The sequence below is a fragment of the Nansenia antarctica genome (genome assembly GCF_963989245.1).
Source record: "Nansenia antarctica genome assembly, chromosome: 20".
NCBI lineage: Eukaryota > Metazoa > Chordata > Actinopteri > Argentiniformes > Microstomatidae > Nansenia > Nansenia antarctica.
The window spans coordinates 17,876,395-17,896,394 of record NC_137693.1 but is presented as its reverse complement, the minus strand read 5'-3'; the positions used below and the strand labels follow the sequence as shown (position 1 = coordinate 17,896,394).

Genomic DNA, 20,000 nt, shown 5'->3' with positions numbered 1-20,000 from the left:
GTCCATCCCTAGTGTGTGTGTGTGTGTGTGTGTTCGCTGTGGTTGATGACGTTTATGTCTCCTGTTCCTCCAGCATACTCCCCACATATGGACACAGATATAGGCGGTCACCCCACCTACCTTGGATCGGATTACCCACAAGCCCTCACTCCCACCTCCCCCAGCCGCTTCTCACCGGTGCTGCACGGCATGATGGGAGATGAAGACCTTCCCCGGTGAGCAACAAAGCTTGTGGTGACGAAGGCCGACTCTGTGACTCATAGCAGACATGCTAACATGCTAACTCGCTATTTCTCCTCTCTGTCTGTTTCCTCCTTTCTGCCTCTCCTTCTCCTCCTTCTCTCCTCCTTTCTCCCTCTCCTTCTCTCTCTCTCTCCTCCTTTCTGCCTCTCCTTCTCTCTCTCTCTCTTCCTTTCTGCCTCATTCTCTCTCTCTCTCTCTCCCTCTTTCTGCCTCTCCTTCTCTCTCTCCTCCTTTCTCCCTCTCCTTCTCTCTCTCTCCTCCTTTCTGCCTCTCCTCCTCCTCCTTCTCTCCTCCTTTCTGTCTCTCCTTCTCCTCCTTCTCTCCTCCTTTCTGCCTCTCCTTCTCTCTCTCTCTCTCCCTCTTTCTGCCTCTCATTCTCTCTCTCCTCCTCCCCCTCTCCCCCCCCTCTCTCTCTCTCTCCTTCAGGGATCCCAGGAGGGTGTTGATCCACCGAGGCAGCACCGGGCTGGGCTTCAACATCGTGGGAGGAGAGGACGGGGAGGGCATCTTCATCTCCTTCATCCTCGCCGGCGGGCCCGCGGACCTCAGCGGAGAGCTGCGCAAGGGAGACCAGATCCTCAGCGTAAGACACACTCTCTCACACACTCTCACACACTCTCACACTCTCTCACACTCTCTCACACACTCTCACGCACTCTCACACGCTCTCATACACTCTCACACTCTCTCACACACTCTCACACACTCTCACGCGCTCTCACGCGCTCTCACGCGCTCTCACACTCTCTCACACACTCTCACACACTCTCACGCGCTCTCACGCGCTCTCACGCGCTCTCACACTCTCTCACACACTCTCACACACTCTCACGCGCTCTCACGCGCTCTCACACACTCTCACACACTCTCACACACTCTCACACACTCTCACACTCTCTCACACACTCTCACACACTCTCACACTCTCTCACACACTCTCACACACTCTCACGCGCTCTCACGCGCTCTCACACACTCTCACGCACTCTCACACACTCTCACACACTCTCACACTCTCTCACACACTCTCACACACTCTCACACACTCTCACACTCTCACACACTCTCACACACTCTCACACACTCTCACACTCTCTCACACACTCTCACACACTCTCACACACTCTCACACACACTCTCACACACTCTCACACTCTCTCACACACTCTCACACACTCTCACACGCTCTCATACACTCTCACACACTCTCACACACTCTCACACGCTCTCACACGCTCTCACACACTCTCACACACTCTCTCACACACTCTCACACACTCTCACACACTCTCTCACACTCTCACACACTCTCACGCACTCTCACACACTCTCACACACTCTCTCACACTCTCACACACTCTCACGCACTCTCACACACTCTCACACACTCTCTCACACTCTCTCACACTCTCTCACACACTCTCTCACACTCTCACACACTCTCTCACACTCTCACGCACTCTCTCACACTCTCACGCACTCTCTCACACTCTCACGCACTCTCACGCACTCTCTCACACACACTCACACTCTCTCACACTCTCACGCACTCTCACGCACTCTCACGCACTCTCTCACACACACTCACACACACTCACACTCTCTCACACACTCTCACACACTCTCACACTCTCTCACACTCTCTCACACACTCTCACACACTCTCACGCACTCTCACACACTCTCACACACTCTCACACACACTCTCACACACTCTCACACTCTCTCACACACTCTCACACACTCTCACAGACTCTCTCACACTCTCTCACACTCTCACACACTCTCACACACACTCTCACACACTCTCACACTCTCTCACACACTCTCACACGCTCTCTCACACACTCTCACACACTCTCACACACTCTCACACACTCTCACACTCTCTCACACTCTCTCACACACTCTCACACACTCTCACACTCTCACACACACTCTCACACGCTCTCACACTCTCTCACACACTCTCACACACTCTCACACTCTCTCACACACTCTCACGCACTCTCACACGCTCTCACACACTCTCACACGCTCTCATACACTCTCACACACTCTCACACACTCTCACACACTCTCACACTCTCTCACGCACTCTCACACTCTCTCACACGCTCTCACACGCTCTCACACGCTCTCACACACTCTCACACACACTCTCACACACTCTCACGCACTCTCACACACTCTCACGCACTCTCACGCACTCTCACGCACTCTCACACACTCTCACACACTCTCTCACACTCTCTCACACACTCTCACACACTCTCACAGACTCTCTCACACTCTCACACACTCTCTCACACTCTCTCACACACTCTCACACGCTCTCTCACACACTCTCACACACTCTCACACACTCTCACACACTCTCTCACACACTCTCACACACTCTCACAGACTCTCTCACACTCTCTCACACACTCTCACACACTCTCTCACACACTCTCACACACTCTCACACACTCTCTCGCACACTCTCACACACTCTCACAGACTCTCTCACACTCTCTCACACACTCTCACACACTCTCTCACACTCTCACACACTCTCACGCACTCTCACGCACTCTCACACACTCTCACACTCTCTCACACACTCTCTCACACACTCTCACACACTCTCACAGACTCTCTCACACTCTCTCACACACTCTCACACACTCTCACAGACTCTCTCACACTCTCTCACACACTCTCACACACTCTCACACACTCTCACACACTCTCACACTCTCTCACACTCTCTCACACACTCTCACACACTCTCACACTCTCACACACACTCTCACACACTCTCTCTCACACGGTGTTGATGTTCTGGTCCAGGTGTTGATGTTCTGGTCCAGGTGTTGATGTTCTGGTCCAGGTGTTGATGTTCTGCGCCCTTATCAGGTGAACGGGGTGGACTTGCGCATCGCCACACACGAGCAGGCCGCCGCCGCACTGAAGAACGCCGGCCAGACCGTCACCATCATCGCCCAGTACAGACCAGAGGGTAAGACCTCCCTAACCCTAATAATAATAATAATAATAACTTTAATTTATATAGCGCCTTTCAAAAACCCAAGGACGCAAACAAAGCAAAAACTGAAACATTGACTAGGGGGCAAAGGCCTTGGAGAACAGATGTGTTTTGAGGGCTAATTTGAAGATGTCCAGGGTAGGGGGGGGGGGGGGGGGCGTTGCGGATCACTATGGGGAGGGAGTTCCAGAGGGTAGGTGCAGCCACGCTGAAGGCTCTGTCCCCAAAGGTCCGTAGGTTGGTGCAGGGGGTGGACAGCAGTCCCATGTCTGAGGACTGCAGGTTCCGGGAGGGGGTATGCCTAACCCTAACCCTAACCCTAACCCTGACCCTACCGTATCCTAACTGTAGAATACTCCCAGATACTATGTTAATGTCTCCCTAACCTTAACTTTAACACCACCGTATCCTAGTGGTAGAAACACTTCCAGATACATGTTAATGTCTCTCTGTGTGTATGTGTGTGTGTATGTGTGTGTGTGTGTGTGTGTGTGTGTGTATGTGTGTATGTGTGTGTGTGTGTGTGTGTGTATGTGTGTATGTGTGTGTGTGTGTGTGTGTGTGTGTGTATGTGTGTGTGTGTGTGTGTGTGTGTGTGTGTGTGTATGTGTGTGTGTGTGTGTGTGTGTGTGTATGTGTGTGTGTGTGTGTGTGTGTGTGTGTGTATGTGTGTATGTGTGTGTGTGTGTGTGTGTGTGTGTGTGTGTGTATCAGAGTACAGTCGATTCGAGGCGAAGATCCACGACCTGCGGGAGCAGCTGATGAGCAGCAGCCTGGGGTCCAACGCCACGCTGAGGACCAACCCCAAGAGAGGCTTCTACATCAGGTACCCCCTAACCCTAACACTAACTCTAACACTAACACTAACACTACCACACCCTAACCCTAACCCTAACACTAACCCTAACCCTAACCCTAACACTACCACACTACAACCCCAAGAGAGGCTTCTACATCAGGTACCCCCTAACCCTAACACTAACCCTGACCCTAATCCTAACACTACCACACCCTAACCCTAACCCTAACCCTAACCCTAACCCTAATCCTAACACTACCACACCCTAACCCTAACCCTAACCCTAACACTACCACACTACAACCCCAAGAGAGGCTTCTACATCAGGTACCCCCTAACCCTAACCCTAACACTAACCCCAAGAGAGGCTTCTACTAGTGATGGGGGAAACGAAGCTTTCGACGCAATTGACACGTTCGACACAATTGTGTCGGAAAAAGTGTCGATCTATCGATGCAGTCGATACAGCAACTCCATACTGCCATCTGCTGGTCAGGTCGTGGTACAGCAGTTCTATACTGCCATCTGCTGGTCAGGTCATGGTCATGGTCATTTTATGCAGTACCAAACTTGGAACACTGCCTCGTCTGCGGAATGATTGACACACGCGTCAGATGTGCTCGTGTGACGTACGAATCTTTCTTCGAGTAGTCACGTGGTTTTTGCCAATTTGACACAAGCATCGATACATTTGTATCGACGCCAGGGTTTCCGTTAACCGGTAATTACCGGTCTTTGTCCGGTAAAATATGTTGAAGTCCGACATATTTAAACCTCTTCGGTCATAATGTCCGGTGAAAATAATTCCCTCTAAGCACAATTTGAATACAATTCGCTAAAGTTTAATTGTCACATTCTGATTCCTTCTATATTAAAAAATACGAATATATAGGCTATGTTGTGTCTTGTTGTTCTCTAACTTACAAGATACACTTTATAATAATAATACTTGGATCTCTGGAGCAACGTTCAACGAGCATCTTTATTCAGCAGCCCAACGACAACTAGACCACACTAGTCGATCGATGATAACATTGTCAAGATGTAATGCTACGGAGGCAATAGCAATCAATCCCAGATCGATGCTAAACATAGCAATATACTACAGGCTATATATTTATTTTATTATTATATGATTTGACGCCGGCATGATGATGACTCCGCGAAACAGCGGTAATAGCCTGCCTAGATGGGGAAGGAAAAATGTTCTGCTCACCGTGCAAAAAATCGGGGAGGAATAACGGATTCACGAGAGGAGCAACGAATATGAGAATGTTGCACTTTTCAATAAAATGTTATAAATCTAGACATTGTGGTATTTCTTTATATACGTATCCCAGCCTGCCTATCAATTGTTTCTCAATAAACAGTTATGTTCTCCTCATTGTCATACTCCCGAGTCCGATTAAGTATGATTTGACAGGCAGCTAAACTAAATGCCTTCCCAACCAGCGAGACCTGGTTATAGAAATGACGTTGTTTTATTGATAAAAAAGGGTAAAACTGGAAAGAGAAAATAGAAAACTCACATTAATCCCAAACAGTTTAACAGACTTCAGTTAACGTAATGTGGAGTCCGTTCATTGATCGATGCAGTCTGTTAAGTTCCCAGTGTGGCGCGTTCAGCGCTGGACATATGGCATAGCGCGCATGCGAATCATGAAAGCCTATTATTATATTTATTATATAGTTCGCATCTAATCGTATCGGATGAGAAATAGACATTAAACGGCATATATAGGCTACACAACAGTAATCACCGCGACAAACAGCTATATTATATTTTAATATGCTGACCGGAATATCTCACGTTTGTCCGGTAAATTGAAATCTTCCCAGACACGTTGACCGGCGCCACATTTTTCTAACGGAAACCCTGATCGACGCACATTGCGTCGGAAGATAGACGCCGTGTCGTGACTACTGCGTCGAGCGTAACATCCCTAGCTTCTACATCAGGTACCCTAACCCTAACCCTAACCCTAACCCTAACCCTAACCCTAACCCCAAGAGAGGCTTCTACATCAGGTACCCCCTAACCCTAACCCTAACACTAACCCTAACACTACCACACCCTAACCCTAACCCTAACACTAACCCTAACACTACCACCCCAAGAGAGGCTTCTACATACGGTACCCCCTAACCCTAACCCTAACACTAACACACCCTAACCCTGACCCTAACACTAACACTACCACCCCAAGAGAGGCTTCTACATCAGGTACCCCCTAACCCTAACACCCTAACCCTAACACTAACCCTAACACTACCACACCCTAACCCTAACCCTAACCCTAACACTAACACTACCACCCCAAGAGAGGCTTCTACATCAGGTACCCCCTAACCCTAACACCCTAACCCTAACACTAACCCTAACACTACCACACCCTAACCCTAACCCTAACACTAACCCTAACACTACCACCCCAAGAGAGGCTTCTACATACGGTACCCCCTAACCCTAACCCTAACACTAACACACCCTAACCCTGACCCTAACACTACCACCCCAAGAGAGGCTTCTACATCAGGTACCCCCTAACCCTAACACTAACCCCAAGAGAGGCTTCTACATCAGGTACCCCCTAACCCTAACCCTAACCCTAACACTAACCCTAACACTACCACACCCTAACACTAACCCTAACCCTAACACTAACACTAACACTACCACACCCTAACCCTAACCCTAACACTACCACACCCTAACCCTAACCCAAACACTACCACACCCTAACCCTAACCCTAACCCTAACACTACCACACCCTAACCCTAACCCTAACACTACCACACCCTAACCCTAACACTACCACACCCTAACCAGGGCTGCCAAGTTTCACCAAAAGTTTGGAGTGAGATTTTTTGGCGGTGGAGCGACCCAAAACTGTGCACGTTTTGTTGGCAGCGGCCCCTCTCTCCCACACAATTATTTGTGCTAATTTCCTGCAATTTTACATGTTGTTCATAATAAACCAGCACAAGAAATGAAAATAATTAACATTTTATAAAACAAGACAAAAATTCTGACAATATATCATATTTATGAAATCTTAATAAACAAATACAGTAGCCTACAGACTCTAAAAGAAAATTGGGCCCCATCAACAGGACTCAGCCCCTTGGTCATCAGCAGAAAGACCCTTGGTCATCATCTTATATACAGTGCGTTGCTCATAGATGGCTATCATGTTATACAGTATCATTCTGATACAGTTCCTGGGTCAGAATGAGGCCTTGGTGGTTGATCTTGTGCGCGCGTAGCGCGGCCATTTTTTTTTGGAGGGACCCCCAATTGTTGTATTGTAAATTGCAATTACTATTTATTATTACTATTGTAGGAGCCAGATATGGTCCTGTGATACGTGTTGTAATTCACTGTGTGGGCATGGGGTGGCGCTGTCACAATACCTGAGGCAGGTATATCAGGTAGCACATTTGTTGTTGTTGTCGTCAGGTGTTGACCCCGGAAGGGCAAATAGGTTTGACCGCAAGGGCGCTAAGTTTGTTATTGTTATTGTTTGTACCAGTGATTAAGCCATTGATGGCACATAGTAACACAATAAATGAAATTAAATGTTTATTATGCAGCAAACCAACGACTACGGATCTTATATAACCAACAGCAACACATCAAACTAGGACGCACGGCGCGTCAACCGGACAATCCGTCGGGTTAGCATCTCAGTAGCAAGTAGTAGACTATGCTCCTTTAACAATTATTATTAATGTACCTGGTTATGTTACAGTAGAGAAACAAATGCATTTAGTAATGACTTACGCCATATTGGTGCAACCCAGTCCAGTAGGCTACCAGATACGATGTTGTAATGTATGCACATATTTTGCTACCACGGTTGCCAGACGGAATTGACAATGTCCAGCCCAACCGGTCTAAAAACTGCCGAATCCACCCGTCCAGTACCAAAAGTAGCCCAATCTGGCAACACTGCTTGCTACGTTCTTGCAGCTCGCGTGAACACAGGTTCTTCCATCAGCGCTCGCCTGCCGCTTCGACTGCAGACGCAAGTTAACGCGCGTGCAGAAAGATGCCACGAAACTCAAGTCCGGTAAAACAAATTGTTATTTCTCGCCGTGAGAAATAGAGATGCGGCGTGAGAGCGTGAGAACTGGTTGAAATGCGTGTGTCTCACGGTGATTGCGTGAGACTTGGCAGCCCTGCCCTAACCCTAACCCTAACCCTAACACTACCACTACCACACTACAACCCCAAGAGAGGCTTCTACATCAGGTACCCCCTAACCCTAACACTAACCCTAACCCTAACCCTAACACTAACCCTAACACTACCACACTACCACACTACAACCCCAAGAGAGGCTTCTACATCAGTACACTACAACACCAGAACAGCCGGGCCTTTCTACCTGCTATAACAGCCCCCGCCTCGGGGGTCAAATGACCATACTCTTTAACAATGGAAAGCTGCTATTGACACACAACGACCACTAGTTGGCCGTCTTGTAAATTAGAAAAAACTGCAGAATAGCTTTATACTAGCTTATCCTGATTTTGAAAATGTAAGGATACTGGGTGGTAGAACGCACATATTTAGGAAAAGTCATGAAAGGAGGGTCCTGAAATGTTATCGAGTGCAAAGATGTAAAATACATGTTTACTCACAGGGTCAAATGACCCCACCCATGGCTGTTCTAGTTTTAATGACCCCACCCATGGCTGTTCTAGTGTTAATGACCCCACCCATGGCTGTTCTAGTGTTAATGACCCCACCCATGGCTGTTCTAGTGTTAATGACCCCACCCATGGCTGTTCTAGTGTTAATGACCCCACCCATGGCTGTTCTAGTGTTAATGACACCACCCATGGCTGTTCTAGTGTTAATACTGTCCAACTAGTGGTACAACCTCAAGACACAACTTACACAGAGGCTCCTACCACGGGATATCTGTATTTTAATAAGATACCAAACAAGAACATTCTATTCTATTACGAGCAGTCACTGAAGACCATAACGCTACTATACTATATTATACTCTGTACTATACTATACTATACGTACTCTGTACACCTGAGATCAAAGAAAGGCGTTTCCAACTGTACCTACTTCCTCTCCCATCACCCCTTCTCCTTTCCTTCACGTGTGTGTGTGCGTGTGTGTGTGTGTCTGTGTCTGTCTGTGTTTGTGCGTGCGTGCCTGTGTATGTGTGTGTGTATGTCTGTCTGTCTGTGTGCGTGTGTGCGTGTGTGTCTGTCTGTCTGTGTGTGTGTGTGTGTGTCTGTGTGTGTGTGTGTGTGTGTCTGTGTGTGTGTGTGTCTGTGTGTGTGTGTGTGTGTGTGTGTGTGTGTGTGTGTGCGTGTGTGTGTGTGTGTGTGTGTGTGTGTGTGTGTGTCAGAGCCCTGTTTGACTATGACAAGACAGCAGACTGTGGGTTCCTGAGCCAGGCGGTGGGGTTCAGGTTCGGGGACGTGCTGCACGTTCTGGACTGTGGCGACGAAGACTGGTGGCAGGCCCGGAGGGTGAGCCCCCAGAGCCACGCGGAGGAGGTGGGCTTTGTCCCCAGCAAACGCAGGTCAGCCCCCCCCCCTCCCCCTCACCTGTCACCCCCCCTCCTCTCCTCACCTGGCTGAGGGTCTGTCTGTCTGTGTGTGTGTGTCTGTGGGTGGATCCGTGGGTGGGTGGCTCGGTGGGAGTGTGTGTGTGTGTGTGTGTGTGTGTGTGTGTGTGTGTTGTGAGGGGGTGTTATATGAGAATGTGAAAATGCTCGTCTCTCTCATACATAGTGAACTGCACCAACTCAGCCACCGTGGACAAACGGGTCCGGGTCTACCCCAACACGAAGCCATGGATGACTGGGAAGGTCCAAAAACTGCTCAAGGAGAGGGACAACGCCTTCTCAGCGAAGGACACACTGCTGTACAGCACCACCAGGGCTAACCTAAAGCGTGGCATCCGGGAGGCCAAGGCAGACCACAGAGAGAAGATTGAGGAATGCTTCCTGAGCAACGGCTCCAGGCGGGTGTGGCAGGGGGTTCAGCACATGACAAACTTCAGAGCCAACAGGCTCACAGCCGCAGAGGACGACCCCCTGCTGGCGGAAAAGCTGAACACCTTCTACGCCCGGTTCGACGAGGGGCGAACGGAGGTAACCACAAACACCACTCTCTCCAGCTCTCAGCAGCCTCACCCTCACAGAGCATGAAGTGAGACGCGTGCTGAAGGCGGTGGACCCCAGGAAAGCCTCAGGGCCGGATGGCGTCCTGGGACGGGTGCTGAGGGACTGCGCCGACCAGCTGGCCGGGGTTTTCACCAACATCTTCAACCAGTCCCTGTCCCAGGCCACCATCCCACCCTGCCTGAAAACCTCAACTATCATCCCAGTCCCGAAGAAAAGCACGGTGAGCTGCCTAAACGACTACCGCCCGGTGGCACTCACACCAATCATCATGAAGTGCTTCGAGAAACTAGTCCGGGCCCACATAGTCACACGCCTCCCGCCCAACCTGGATCCATACCAGTTCGCCTACAGAGCCCACAGGTCCACAGAGGACGCCATCGCGACGACTCTCCACTCCACTCTATCCCACCTGGAGAGGGGAAACAGCTACGCGAGACTGCTCTTTGTGGACTTCAGCTCTGCCTTCAACACCATCCTTCCAGACAGGCTAGTGACCAAACTACTAGACCTGGGACTATCACACTCTATATGTGCATGGATCAAGGACTTCCTGTCTGACCGCCCCCAGAGGGTGCGGGTGGGCTCCCACACCTCCACAGCCCTCAGACTCAGCACTGGGTCCCCCCAGGGCTGCGTGCTAAGTAGGGCTGGGTTCAAAAAATCGATTTCCCGATTCTGAATCGATCTTCATTAAATGAGCGATTATCGATTCATAAATCCCGAGATCGATCTTTCTTTATTTTTTTTATTTTTTTTCTCGTGGACAGATCTCGCGCTACAAGAATTTATCATATCTCACGCAACGTGAGGTCTCAACACTAAAATCTAAAAACATGGCGATGGCAGGGACACTCAAGTCACCACCAGGCTTAAAGTCAGATCTGGGTGCATTTTGGATTTTAAAAATGTGACGATAGAGATGAGCTGGACAAAAGCAAAGTCATATGTAAATAAAAAGTACATTCATGTAACTGCTTTGGAGTCAATTCATTGATATGTTTAACAATGCTACATGTTATAGGGTTCCTTGAACCATTTATAGCATTAGTTCGGAGAATCTCTTTCATATTCAAGCAAAAAATGTATATTGTAACTAGATCGAATCGGAATCGAATCGAATCGAATCGTGAATCGAATCGAATCGGGAGCTGTGAATCGGAATCGAATCGTTTTGGGAAATCAGTGGCGATACCCAGCCCTAGTGCTAAGCCCCATCCTCTACAACCTCTACACCTACGACTTCACCCCCGTCCACCCCAGCAACTCCATCGTAAAGTTTGCAGACGACACCACCGTGGTGGGCTGCATCTCGGGGGGGGACGAGGCGGCGTACAGGGATGAGGTGGAGCAGCTGGGCAAGCTGTGCAAGGTTAACACCTGCTGCTGAACCAGTCAAAGACCCAGGAAATCATCGTGGACTTCAGGAGGAAAAAATCTGAGGTCCAGCCCCTGCTCGTCGATGGAGGGAGCGTGGAGAGAGTCTCAACCCTCCGATTCCTGGGGGTGCACATACAGGATGACCTGTCCTGGAAGATCAACACAGCAGCCATCATCAAGAAGGCACAACAGCGGCTCTACTTCCTGAGAGTCCTCAGGAAAAACCACATCGGACAGGAGATGCTTGTGACCTTCTACCGCTGCGCAGTGGAGAGCATCCTCACCTACTGCATCTGCGTGTGGTTCTCCAGCTGCACAGCCGCAGAGAGGAATGCGCTACAGAGTCGTGAGATCGGCCCAGAAGATCACCGGCGCCCCCCTCCCCTCTCTGGAAGAGCTGTACAACACACGCTGCCTCAGGAAGGCCTCCAAGATCTCCAGAGACCCATCCCACCCTGGGTACGAACACTTTGCTCGGCTGCCCTCGGACAGGCGGTTCAGGACCATGTTCGCAAGGACAAACAGACTGAAGCTCAGCTTCTACCCCAGGGCCATTCAGGCCCTGAACACAGCAAAGACCTAGGTTCTAGGCCCTGGACAATCTAGACAATTTGATGGCAGCTACTAGATTGAAATCAAGTGCAATACTGAAACACAACTGTGAACATTTCAAACCTGCAAACTGCGACACTTTAAATGAATGTGCAATAACACTATGTGCAATATGACAACCCTCGGGTACATAAGGTTCAGAGATAGGAAATGTTAGAATAGGTATAGCATAGCATCGAGTACAGCACAGTGTTTTATTTGTAGTATAGTATAGTATAGTGGATAGTGTACATAGCCTTTATTTATGTAAACCAGCTCTTTTCCCTTCTTGTTTTTAGTTTTTTTCCCTAGCACCAGGGGAGCCCCCCCTCCCAAATGTCATTGTTTGGTACCTGTACTATATCAATGACAATAAAGACCATTCATTCATTCATTCATTCATTCATTCATTCATTCATTCATTCAGTCTATTAGATACACCCTTTCCTGGTTTGGCGTGGGGAATTGTGTAGACGGCAGGATTGATCCTGTATTGTCTGGCTTCAAATCTTTCCCTTTCAGGCTTTCTCATTCTCTCTCTCCTGTTGTCTTTCTCTCTCTCTCTCTCTCTCTAACACCTTTAGGGTAGAAAGGAAAGAGTGGTCTCGCATGAACGCCAAAGAGAGGGTAAGCACGTTAGCCTAGCGAGCGTCTACCAACCATTTGAACAGTGGTCCTCTCTCTCTCTGTCTCTCTGTCTCTCTGTCTCTCTGTCTCTCTCTCTCTGTCTCTCTGTCTCTCTCACTGTCTCTCTGTCTCTCTCTCTCTCTCTCTCTGTCTCTCTGTCTCTCTCTCTGTCTCTCTCTCTGTCTCTCTGTCTCTCTCTCTGTGTCTCTCTCTCTCTCTCTCTGTCTCTCTGTCTCTCTCTCTGTCTCTCTCTCTCTCTGTCTCACTCTCTGTCTCTCTGCCTCTCTGTCTCTCTGTCTCTCTGTCTCTCTGTCTCTGTCTCTCTGCCTCTCTGTCTCTCTGTCCCTGTCTCTCTGTCTCAGTCTCTCTCTCTCTCTCTCTCTGTCTCTCTCTCTCTGTCTCTCTCTCTGTCTCTCTGCCTCTCTGTCTCCCTGTCTCTCTGCCTCTCTGACCCTCTGTCTCTCTGTCTGTCTGTCTCTCTGTGCTCATCATCTGTCTTCTCTGTGTTTGCAGGATCGCAGTCGGGACAGCCTGGGGTCTCAAGGTAGGTAAACGGAAGAGGAGAAGCACGTTTAATGAGGCTGTGATGAGAGGAGGTCAGTAACTATCTGACTGACTGACTGACTGGTTGTTTGTCTGCTGCCTGCAGGGAGAGACGACCCCACACACAGTTATGAAACAGTCACACAAGTGGAGGGTGAGAGGACTTCAATCACATGATTTTGTTCTTCGATTCTTCATGGTTTTCTACTTGTATTTACACTACGTGGCTGATTTCTCCCCTTCCTCTGCCTTCTCTGTCTGTACCTCTCTCCTCTCTTCCTCTCTCTCTCTGTGTCTACATGGATATGTAGTCCATTACGCCAGGCCTATCATAATACTGGGGCCCATAAAGGACAGGGTGAATGACGACCTGCTGTCGGAGTTCCCTGATAAGTTTGGATCTTGTGTACCGCGTAAGTATCCCGTCGCAGACGAACCCGTTCGCTGTTTTTTTTACGTCGATTCCGTGACACAGTCAAGGCTGTCAGCCAATCGACGTAAGATACACACCAGGTAGACCCCTGAGATAAGATACACACCAGGTAGACCCCTGAGATAAGATACACACCAGGTAGACCCCTGAGATAAGATACACACCAGGTAGACCCCTGAGATAAGATACACACCAGGTAGACCCCTGAGATAAGATACACACCAGGTAGACCCCTGAGATAAGATACACACCAGGTAGACCCCTGAGATAAGATACACACCAGGTAGACCCCTGAGATAAGATACACACCAGGTAGACCCCTGAGATAAGATACACACCAGGTAGACCCCTGAGATAAGATACACACCAGGTAGACCCCTGAGGTCCACTGGCACTGAACTCCTGACGGTCCCAGAAGCCAGGACCAAGAGATATGGAGAGACAGCGTTCAGTGTATATGCTTCCCAGACTGTGGAACACCCTACCTGAGAGCCTGAGGTTGTCCAGAACTCTGGAAACATTTAAGCGTTTAACCTCAAACCCTACTGATTCTAATCTGGCCTTTTAAATGTCCATCTTAGTTGTTGCTTTATCTTCTTTGCTCTTTGTGAAGCGCGTCGGGTCACATTTGGTGAGAAATACGCTATTACAAATACAATTTTCATTCGATTCGATTTGACTGGAGCTCCTGGTCGTACCCAGGACCAGACTTCGAACAAAAGGGGACAGAGCATTTGAGGTGACGGCCCCAAGACTCTGGAACGCCCTCCCCCCTGACCTGAGACTCTGGAACGCCCTCCCCCCTGACCTGAGAGACTCTGGAACGCCCTCCCCCCTGACCTGAGAGACTCTGGAACGCCCTCCCCCCTGACCTGAGAGACTCTGGAACGCCCTCCCCCCTGACCTGAGAGACTCTGGAACGCCCTCCCCCCTGACCTGAGAGACTCTGGAACACCCTCCCCCCTGACCTGAGACTCTGGAACGCCCTCCCCCCTGACCTGAGACTCTGGAACGCCCTCCCCCCTGACCTGAGAGACTCTGGAACGCCCTCCCCCCTGACCTGAGAGACTCTGGAACGCCCTCCCCCCTGACCTGAGAGACTCTGGAACGCCCTCCCCCCTGACCTGAGAGACTCTGGAACGCCCTCCCCCCTGACCTGAGAGACTCTGGAACGCCCTCCCCCCTGACCTGAGAGACTCTGGAACGCCCTCCCCCCTGACCTGAGAGACTCTGGAACGCCCTCCCCCCTGACCTGAGAGACTCTGGAACGCCCTCCCCCCTGACCTGAGAGACTCTGAAACGCCCTCCCCCCTGACCTGAGAGACTCTGGAACGCCCTCCCCCCTGACCTGAGAGCCGCTCCTTCAGAACACATCTTTAAGCGGCAATTAAAGACACATCTGTTTAGACAGGCCTGCAGTCAATAGCCTTCTTATTGTTACTGTTCATGTTGTCCCCTTTTTGTTTTTAATCATTGATGTTTTAAATTTCACTTTTCATAAAAGAAAATTAAGCACCCTGTGCATTCGTGCTGGGAAGGGCGCTATATAAATAAAGTTTTACTTACTTACTGACGGGTGGGTTCGCCCCCCCCCCCTCCCACACAGACACCACACGGCCCAAGCGCGAGTACGAGGTGGACGGGCGGGACTACCACTTTGTGTCGTCACGGGAACAGATGGAGAAGGACATCCAGAGCCACCGCTTCATCGAGGCGGGCCAGTACAACAGCCACCTGTACGGCACCAGTGTCCAGAGTGTCCGAGAGGTGGCGGAGCAGGTACCAGAGAGGCCCGGGAGACCAGGGAGGGAGAGAGGAGGGCTTTTTAAACATGTGATCATGTTTATTATATTATTATGTTTTTTTAGGGCATTTCTGCTTTATAGGGACAGAGACAGTAGAGATTCACAGGAAGGATGGGTGAGAGAGAGGAGGATAGAGACAGTAGAGATTGACAGGAAGGATGGGTGAGAGAGAGAGAGAGAGAGAGAGAGGAGGATAGAGACAGTAGAGAGTGACAGGAAGGATGGGTGAGAGAGAGAGAGAGAGAGGAGGATAGAGACAGTAGAGATTGACAGGAAGGATGGGTGAGAGAGAGAGGAGGATAGAGACAGTAGAGTGGAAGGAAGGATGGGTGAGAGAGAGAGAGAGGAGGATAGAGACAGTAGAGATTGACAGGAAGGATGGGTGAGAGAGAGAGGAGGATAGAGACAGTAGAGATAGACAGGAAGGATGGGTGAGAGAGAGAGAGGAGGATAGAGACAGTAGAGACTGACAGGAAGGATGGGTGAGAGAGAGAGAGAGAGAGAGGAGGATAGAGACAGTAGAGATAGACAGGAAGGATGGGTGAGAGAGAGAGGAGGATAGAGACAGTAGAGACTGACAGGAAGGATGGGTGAGAGAGAGAGAGAGGAGGATAGAGACAGTAGAGACTGACAGGAAGGATGGGTGAGAGAGAGAGAGAGGAGGATAGAGACAGTAGAGATTGACAGGAAGGATGGGTGAGAGAGAGAGGAGGATAGAGACAGTAGAGATTGACAGGAAGGATGGGTGAGAGAGAGAGGAGGATAGAGACAGTAGAGTGGAAGGAAGGATGGGTGAGAGAGAGGAGGATAGAGACAGTAGAGATTGACAGGAAGGATGGGTGAGAGAGAGAGAGAGAGAGAGAGAGAGGAGGATAGAGACAGTAGAGATTGACAGGAAGGATGGGTGAGAGAGAGAGGAGGATAGAGACAGTAGAGATTGACAGGAAGGATGGGTGAGAGAGAGAGAGAGGAGGATAGAGACAGTAGAGAGTGACAGGAAGGATGGGTGAGAAAGGGATGACATGCAGGTTAGATCCATGGCCCGGAATTGAACCAGGGACCCTGTGATTTACGTGGCATGAGCTTTAGTGAGCTACGCCACTGAGGCACCCGAAATGAGGGCTTCTAGTAACAACTTAATCACAACCTGATAACAATGCTTGACTCCGCTGGCTCTTCTACCTAACATACTGTACTTGTATCTCTCGTTTCCTCCCTTCGTCTCCCCCTCCTCCTCTCCCCTCCTCTCCTCCCCCTCCTCCTCTCCCCTCCTCTCCCCCTCCTCCTCCCCCTCCTCCCCCCCTCCTCCTCTCCCCTCCTCTCCCCCTCCTCCTCCCCCTCCCTCCCTCCTCCCCCCTCCTCCCCCTCCTCCTCCCCCTCCTCCCCGTCCTCCCTCCCCCTCCTCCCTCCTCCCCCTCCTCCCCCTCCTCCTCCTCCTCCCCCCTCCTCCCCCCCCCTCCTCCTCCCCTCCTCCTCTCCCCTACTCTCCCCCTCCTCCCCCTCCTCCCCCCCTCCTCCCCCTCCTCCTCTCCCCTCCTCCCCCTCCTTCTCCCCCCCTCCCCCCTCCCCCCTCCTCCCCCTCCCCCTCCCCCTCCTCCCCCTCCTCCCCCTCCTCCTCCCCCTCCTCCCCCTCCTCCCCCTCCTCCCCCTCCCACTCCTCCCCCTCCCCCTCCTCCTCCTCCCCCTCCTCCCCCTCCTCCCCTCCCACTCCTCCCCCTCCCCCTCCTCCTCCTCCCCCTCCTCCTCTCCCCTCCTCCCCCTCCTCCTCCCCCTCCTCCCCCTCCCACTCCTCCCCCTCCCCCTCCTCCTCCTCCCCCTCCTCCTCTCCCCTCCTCCCCCTCCTTCTCCCCCCCCTCCCCCCTCCTCCTCCCCCTCCTCCCCCTCCTCCTCCCCCTCCTCCCCCTCCTCCTCCCCCTCCTCCTCCTCCCCCCTCCTCCCTCCTCCCCCTCCTCCCCCTCCTCCTCCTCCTCCTCCCCCTCCTCCTCCTCCCCCCCCTCCTCCTCCTCCTCCCCCCCCCCCTCCTCCCCCTCCTCCTCCTCCTCCTCCTCCCCCCTCCTCCCCCTCCTCCCCCTCCCCTCCTCCTCCTCCTCCTCCCCCTCCTCCCCCTCCTCCTCCTCCCCCTCCTCCTCCCCCTCCTCCTCCCCCTCCTCCCTCCCCCCCACCCTCCTCCCCCCTCCCCCACTGAGCAGCAGGGTAAACACTGTATTCTGGACGTGTCGGCCAACGCGGTGCGCAGACTGCAGGCCGCTCAGCTCCACCCCATCGCTATCTTCGTCCGGCCCAAGTCCTTGGAGAATGTCCTGTATGTACACACACACACACACACACACACACACATACGCACACACACACACACACACACACACACACATACACACACACACACATACGCACACATACGCACACACACACACACACACACACATACACACACGCACGCGCGCACACACACACACATACACACACTCACACACACATACACACACACACTAGGGGTGCATACATACATACATACATACACACACTAGGGGTGCATACATACACACACACACACACACACACACACTAGGGGTGCATACATACACACACACACACACACACTAGGGGTGCAGCGGTTCTGGGTTTTATATTGAACGGTTCGGTTTACCTTCCACTACAACACGCTAGTGAACCCTGGAGGTTCAACACACTAGTGAACCCTGGAGGTTCAACACACTAGTGAACCCTGGAGGTTTTTGGTTTATCCTGCGTTTCATTCAAAGTCGGAGGTGGAGTTGGTCTGGAACGCAGTTGCTTCTTGTTCAAATGTTTGTTCATGGCGAGCGGAGTTGAGAACTTGGCAGCAGTTTGAGGAAGCCCCGGATTGCTACAAATCTGCGTTGTGGGGTCGTTCATTCTGGTTTTGGTATTGAATACAGCGATGAGGGAACGAAAACAGTGAACAGAAACGCGTGTCGCAGAAATGCTTCACGCGTGTCGTATATGGGCTACAGCTAGTACAGTTGTCATGGCTAAAGTGCATTTTTACTTTCATTTCTTCTTCTCCTATACCAGTAATTTAAACCAGTTTGTAAATAAATTGTAGCATTTTTTTTCTCCTTACGCACAAAAACACGAACCGAAACCGTGACCCAAACACCCAGCTTTCATACCGAACCGTGGACCAACTGAACCGTTGCACCCCTACTGTACACAAACACACTCTCACAAACAATGCACTTACATACCGGTACATGTATGTTGCAGCCACCAATTCCATCTTTGCAATGAAAACAGTTGGGTAAGAACGCACGCCACACTGTCCTTTTGTTGTATAACAATTTACTTTTTTTTATTTTAATATTGCCCATAATCAAAAGTAATCCAATGAATCCAACGACACGAAAAGTAACAAAGCAGACGGTAAGGTATGGGATTAAAGAACAGTGTGATCGTGGTCAAAATAATGTTTTTCCCCAACTAACCTGTTTCCATCGACCCAGGTGCAGCTAACTGTCTACCTAAACACACCTGAGCCTATGCTGTCACCTCACCACCTGACTATCAATTACCACTAAAAACACTCATAATTCTATAACCAAAAACATAAAAACAAAACATTATTCATAACATAAATAACCCAAAACATAAAATAAACATGAATCATGAAATATAAATATAACTAAAAACATTAAGCCCAAATCATCCAAAATAAAAGCCCAAAGTAAAAATGGCCATAACGTACTGTACATTCTCTGTGTGTTGATTGAGTGTGATGTGTTGTTGTTGTTGTTGTTGTTTGTGTCATGCAGAGAGATCAACACTCGTCTGACAGAGGAGCAGGCCAGGAAGGGCATGGACCGAGCTCTCAAACTAGAACAGGACTTCCTAGAATGCTTCTCAGGTAGGACCTGGAGGACAGTACACACGTATGCATGTACTGCATTCACAACACGAAAACAAACGCATTTCTCCTAATTATCCTCGAAGTCCGCATGTAGATGATAGGGTGATGAGGGTGTGACTTTTAGTTCGATGGTGTTTAAGAAAGTTCTTATACTGTATACCACAAACAAACTCATCTCTCACTCACTCTCCCTTTCTCTCTGTCCATTTGACATGTTTCAACCCTCTCTCTCTCTCCCTCTCTCTCTCTAGCGGTGGTGGAAGGCGACAGCTTTGAGGAGGTTTACCACAAGGTGAAGACGGTGATCGAGGAGCAATCGGGGCCTTATATCTGGATCCCCACCCGGGAGAGGCTGTGAGGCGCCCCCCCATACCCCCCACCCTACCCACCCTACCCCCCACCCACCACCACCACCCCACCACCCCTCAGCCAGTCTGCCTGTCTGTCCCCCAGCAGAGCCAGCGCCCAGAGAGAGACACACCATAAACCACACCGAGAGACAG

The 20,000-nt window shown here is 50.6% G+C and overlaps 1 protein-coding gene across 1 annotated transcript in view; it reads left to right on the top strand.

Annotated features, from left to right (window-relative positions):
- Positions 1 to 19,855, top strand: part of LOC308175012 (disks large homolog 4-like) — a gene marked incomplete at both ends in the record, with an annotated part of 74,196 nt that extends 54,341 nt beyond the window's left edge. Inside the window, 13 exons of the mRNA XM_080550126.1 lie at positions 74 to 215; positions 670 to 826; positions 3,145 to 3,247; positions 3,989 to 4,100; positions 9,453 to 9,629; positions 12,788 to 12,838; positions 13,361 to 13,374; positions 13,480 to 13,527; positions 13,685 to 13,786; positions 15,413 to 15,585; positions 17,804 to 17,913; positions 19,403 to 19,494; positions 19,749 to 19,855. Of these exons, the coding sequence (XP_080406252.1) occupies positions 74 to 215; positions 670 to 826; positions 3,145 to 3,247; positions 3,989 to 4,100; positions 9,453 to 9,629; positions 12,788 to 12,838; positions 13,361 to 13,374; positions 13,480 to 13,527; positions 13,685 to 13,786; positions 15,413 to 15,585; positions 17,804 to 17,913; positions 19,403 to 19,494; positions 19,749 to 19,855 (1,388 nt within the window). The remainder of the gene's footprint in view (positions 1 to 73; positions 216 to 669; positions 827 to 3,144; positions 3,248 to 3,988; positions 4,101 to 9,452; positions 9,630 to 12,787; positions 12,839 to 13,360; positions 13,375 to 13,479; positions 13,528 to 13,684; positions 13,787 to 15,412; positions 15,586 to 17,803; positions 17,914 to 19,402; positions 19,495 to 19,748) is intronic.
- Positions 19,856 to 20,000: the final 145 nt, after the last annotated feature.